This window comes from Pseudonaja textilis, chromosome 5 (assembly GCF_049901715.1).
Source record: "Pseudonaja textilis isolate UNSWEBS1 chromosome 5, rPseTex1.2, whole genome shotgun sequence".
In the NCBI taxonomy this organism is placed as follows: domain Eukaryota; kingdom Metazoa; phylum Chordata; class Lepidosauria; order Squamata; family Elapidae; genus Pseudonaja; species Pseudonaja textilis.
Window position 1 is genome coordinate 75,143,884 of NC_141994.1, and position 5,611 is coordinate 75,149,494.

Sequence of the window (5,611 nt, forward strand, 5' to 3'; positions counted from 1 at the left end):
GAGGTTCCTCAAAAGTTAGAATTCATGGGTAGCCTCTGGTTTGAAACCAGCACATGAAGAAGAAGCTTCACAAGCATGAGTCAACCGCAGGACTTCCCCAAGGCCACCTGGAATAATTAAACAACATATGGCATGAATTAAAAAAATGACAGCAATCCTGTTCAAAAAGGCAGAATCATGAATGAAGAAGAACTCTGGGAATGAGAAGCCGAATTCCTTCCCTGGGCTCTGTTCATCCAGGATCCCTTACCTGTTTTCAGGGTCCACACCAGGGATTCATCCATACATTCACTAAGTAGAGGGGATTGGCACAAGGTAGTAAGACACACACAACGTACAAGGAGAGATACTAAGGAAATTGTCAGGGTTCTGACCAGGGGTGGTATTCATTTTTTTTTTAGTTTAGTTTAGTTTAGTTTATTGTCATGCCACCTGATACAATAAAATCAAGCACCATCTTCAATGCACATCATGACAATGAAAATAAGCACAAACAAACATCCTTCACACTCCACACATTGAATTGAAAATCCCAAAACCACACCAACACTGCACTGTAGAATTCAACAGAGCTCCTGCCCTGGGATAGAAGCTGTTTTTCAGCCTATTTGTCCTTGTTTTTATTATTCTCCTCTACCGTCTGCCAGATGGTAATAGTTCAAAAAAGGGGTTCCCAGGATGAGATGGATCTTTGAGAATGTTTTAAACTTTCTTACGGCAGCAGGAGCTCTAAAGCTCTTCCAAAGAGGGGAGAGGGCAACCCAGGATCCTCTGGGCAATGACATTCACCCTCTGGAGTGCTGTCCTATCTGCCACTGTGCAATTTGCAAACCATACAGAGGTACAGTCAGTTAAGATACTCTCTGTGGTGCAGCGGTAGAAGGTCACCAGCAGTTTTCCATGCGGTTGTTGTTTCCTGAGAAGTCCCAGGTAGTATAATCTCTGCTTGGCCCTTTTGACCAGGGCTGCAAAGTGAGCCCCCCAGGTCAGGTCCTCCTTTAAGGTAACAGCCGGAAACGTAAAACTGCCCACTTGAGTCCACTCAGTTTCCCTTGATAAGCAAGGGCTGGATGTCTGATCTCTTCTTTCTAGATAGTCCACTATCAGCTCCTTGGTCTTATTGGTATGGAGGACCAAGTTATTGTCTCCACGCCACGAAAGCAACCATTGGTCCACCTCATCTTGGTAGGCAGACTCACACCCCCCCCGGAGATTTTACTACTGGTTATGTGAGCGTGGTTTGGTGGGTGTGGCAGTGGAAGGAGACTGTAAAATCTCCAGTCAGAGGTGGGATTGGCCGGTTCTCCGAACTGCTCAAAATTTCTGCTACTGGTTCTCCAGAACTGGTCACAACTGGCTGAATGCTACCTCAGGTTCTGATGGATGAGCCTCGAGCCAAGTTTCATTCCTGGCTTGCTCTCGAGTTGCCAGAAATATTAATAGCTGTTAGTAGGTGAATGCAAATAGCCCCAACACAGTATGGGTGGCAAGAGGAATGAAGCCCAAGTCAGGAGACTAACAAGGCTGCAAACAGCTTAAACCAGTTGTAGTGCTGATTATTTTTAAAGTATTTTAAACAGCTAATCTCTCTTTTTCAATTTCATTGTACACATGTTCTGCACTGATAATAAACGTTTAATTGATTGATTGATTAATTGATTGACTCCTGTCTGGTCACTGAAGGAGTAATGGAAGCCACTCTGAGATCAAGCCATCCCTGAACTCCAATCAATGATTGGTTGACCTTCATCTAGTCTATGCTTAGTAAGAAAATATTTTCCCCAAGAAAGAAGATCTGCCCAACCCATGAAAGTCTTTTCAGAAACAGACCTGAAAAATGCCCAAAGATACCATTGGGTAGAGACTGGGGTCTCCCAACTGGAAGGAGAGGGGAGATTTTTCTCAGCAGCCATGTGGAATTTCCGCCTCTTCCTGACAGTGGCTGGTGTTGAGGTGCACCTTAAATGTTTGGCGCATGCGTTGATCCCCTCCCACTCGCCCCTCTCTGGCTGGATCCGAAGTCCCTTTGCCCCTTTGTGTTCCTCACCTGGTCAGAGGCTCCTGGATGAAGCGGGCAGGTGTGGTCTTCCTCTCTCTTTCCTCTGTCTACTGCTTGCAAGACCCCCGAGGCGCCTCTGTGTTAAAAATGCAGTACTGCAGACTGACTCTGCCCACTGCCAGGAGTTCAATCCTGACTCCGGGTTGGTTCTGCCTTCCATCCTTCTGAGTCCCGTAAAATCAGGACCCCGAGGGTTGGGGGCAAGATGCCAATAGCCCCTCCTCATTATAAACTGCCCAGAGAGTGACGGAAAGCATGATGGGGTGGTATCTAAGTCTACTGTAGTTGCTGGAAGAAGAGGCAGAGTTTTGATGGCATCTGGGTGTCCCTGGAGGTGACTTGCATCAGCAAAGAGGAAAACAAAGCATCTACGTGCTTCCCACTTGGGAGTTCCTTGCTGAAAACTTTGGAACTTTAGAATAAAGGGTGGGAGCTGGAAACTTGGGCCGAGATCCACACAAAACAGAATTCCAGAGTCGGAAGGGACCTGGGGGGGGTGTCTTCTAATCCATCATCCGCTCAAGCAGGAAACCCTAGACCATTCCAGACAGCTGTTTGTCCAATCTCTTCTTCAAAACCTCCAGTGATGAAGCTCCCACAACTTCTGGAGGCCGGAAGTTCCCCTGGTCAGTTGTTTCTCATGGTCAGGAAATTTCACTCTTCCCCTCAAATATTGGAAGGCTGCTGTCACCCCTGGTCCTTCTTTTCATGAAACTAGAGTAGACCTACCCAATTCCAGCAACCGTTCTTTGCATGTTTTAGCCTCCAGTCCCCTAATCATCACTGTTGCTCTTCTCGGCGCTCCTTCCAGGGTCTCAACTCCATTTTCTTTTTTTTTTAAATTTTTTTATTCCTTTTTAAAAACAACCATAAACAAACAAAACACAAAAGCATAAAACATCTTTTTTGAAAACAGTATGATCCTTGGTTGCACCTCTTCGTACAGACACAAATTCAAGGTCATGCTCATTTTTATATACCATTCCATATCTTATTACCATTCTACATTTTCTGTATAGCTTCTCCCCTCTTTTAAAGTTTCTTAATTTTAACCTCCAGTGACGGAGCTTCCCAACTTCTGGAGGGAAGTGGCTCCCCTGGTGAAGTCTTCCCTTCCAGGTCTCCTCCTTCCTCCGCCTCGGTCATTGGGCAGGAGGTGAGTTGTTCCCTCTGGTAGAGGGACAAAGATGGAGACTTAGTAGCCAAAGCTTGTGGGGCTCTGAAGATGGACCTCTCTGCTTTCCTGTTTGGGCCCCTGGAGCGCTGGGACTTTTGCAGGGTGTCGGGACACACAGCCAGGAAGCTTCTTGAGTCATCTACATTCTGTGGTTGGTTTTTTATTATTTTACATTATAATGATACTGTTAAGCCCAGGTTTGAAGCAGGATTGTGTACAAATGATGAAAGTGAAAACGAGAGAACTTGCTGAGAGAGCCAAATGCTTTATGTGGAAATAACATATATTTGCCTGTTACACCTAAGAAAGCATAGAATCAAAGAGACTCCATTTTTGTTTGTAATGTGATCTTTTTACAATGATGACTGGTTATATAAGAAATATGTACTGTGTTGTAACGTGTTATGTTCTAAAGTAAATGTCAGGTTTTTGGCCGGAACATGGGGGGGTTGTATTTTGGCTTGAGAATTAATGTAGGATCATTCTGACCTGAATGGAACTGGTTAATGATCCATTGTGTTCAGAAGAACATTACAGGAAAATGCCATGAGAACGAGGGTAGTTTCCAAAGAAAGGGAAACGTGTGGTATGCTATGGGTGTGGCATAGGGAAATTACGTAGTTGGAGAGATTGTGAACCCAGGAAAGGGGCAGAGACTGTATATTGAACCGGTATATATATATTTCCCATCCTTCCTGGGAAAGATTTCTTCTGTGAGGAGCGGAATTCCCTTTGGCAAAAGCTTAATAATAAAGCTCTTGTTTACTGTCTCCAGTTGTGTTTTGTGATTTTTCTCACAGATCAAATTAAAGACAATATCTAGGTTTATTACTAATGGGAAACTCTTATGGAGCTTTGCGTGAAGTAGAAAAAAATAACTTGTGATTTATGATTTTAAGAATGAAAGAATACCCTGTAGAAAGAAGCAAGTTGTAACCTTAGAGGAAGCAGTAAACTTATAACTGTACTTATAATTTCTGTAGAGAAGATTGGAATTAACTGCTCCCTCCCTTCCCTTCCCTTCCCTTCCCTTCCCTTCCCTTCCCTTCCCTTCCCTCCCCTCCCCTCCCCTTCCCTTCCCTTCCCTTCCCTTTTCACCAGTGATGGAGCACAGGAGAGGAGATAGACAAGGCACAGCAGAGCCTGGAGATGAAGAGGAAGAGACTTAGGGTCCCCTAAAATCTCCCCAGAATCTCCCACCCTTCCTTCCCCTGTGTGACCCCTTCCCCTCCAACTGTTGCTATTTTACAGGCAAGAATATGCAGAGAGGGCATGAAGGCGATGCCATTTTTCCTTCATTGCTTTCCAGGTGGTGCATCTTCCTTCTCCTGAATGCTCAGAAGTTTTTGTAGGGCCCCTTTGACCTCCTTGTTTCGGAGGCTGTAGATTAGGGGGTTCAGCATGGGGGTGATGATACAATACAGGGTGGAAACCAGGGTGTCCACCCCCAAGGAGTAGCCTGCACTGGGACGGTTGTAATTCAAGTTGGCCATCCCAAAGTAGACAATGACAGTTATCAAGTGGGCAGCGCAGGTGGAGAAGGTCTTTCTCCTTCCAGTGCTGGAACGGATCTTCAGAATGGTAGATAGGATGTAGATGTAGGAAATGACAACGAGGAGGAAAGGGCTCAGACCCACAAAGACACTTGCTGTGTGAAGAGCCATCTCATTGACATAAGTGTCGCTACAAGCAATTTTCAAGAGTGGTGGGACATCACAGAAGATGTGATGGATCTGGTTGGCTCCACAGAAGATCAAATCGGTGGCCAGGGCAGTGTGGATGGCTGAGTCGAGAAGGCCCCAGATCCATGAAGCAGTAGCCAGAGGCACTCTCACCTCCCTACTCATGAGTTGAGAATAGTGCAAAGGTTCACAGATGGCCGCATAGCGATCATAGGCCATCACAGCCAGCATTGCACACTCAGTTCCAGCACATGTCATGAGGAAGAACATCTGGGCCATGCACTCATTGTAGGAGATGGTGGGCTGCTGGTGCACAAGGTTCACGAGGATCTTTGGGACCGTGACCGAGGAATAGCAAATGTCTAAGCAGGAGAGATGGCTGAGGAAATAGTACATGGGACTGTGGAGACGTGAATCCAGCTGGATCAAAATGAATATCATTGAGTTGGCCACCAAGGTGATGAGGTAAATGGTGAGAAACAGCAGAAAGAAAATAGGTTGATCTCTGGGCATGCCAGAGAAACCCAGGAACAAGAATTCAGTCACCTGCACGGTCTGGTTTCTAACTTCCATGAATTTCATCAAGCTTTGGTGGACAAGGTTGGAATGAAGCAGAATTCCGGAGCAGCCGCTCCTTTCAAATCACAGCATGAAGAAGAAGCTGCAGAAGCGTGAAGGAACCCCTGGACTTCC

At 45.8% G+C, this 5,611-nt stretch overlaps 1 protein-coding gene across 1 annotated transcript; it reads right to left on the reverse strand.

Moving 5' to 3' along the window:
- Nucleotides 1–4,531: 4,531 nt before the first annotated feature.
- Nucleotides 4,532–5,500, reverse strand: LOC113452051 (olfactory receptor 5V1-like). The gene has a single exon (XM_026723457.1). The coding sequence runs from the start codon at nt 5,498–5,500 to the stop codon at nt 4,532–4,534; it is 969 nt and encodes a 322-aa protein (XP_026579242.1).
- Between the last annotated feature and the right edge of the window lie 111 nt (nt 5,501–5,611).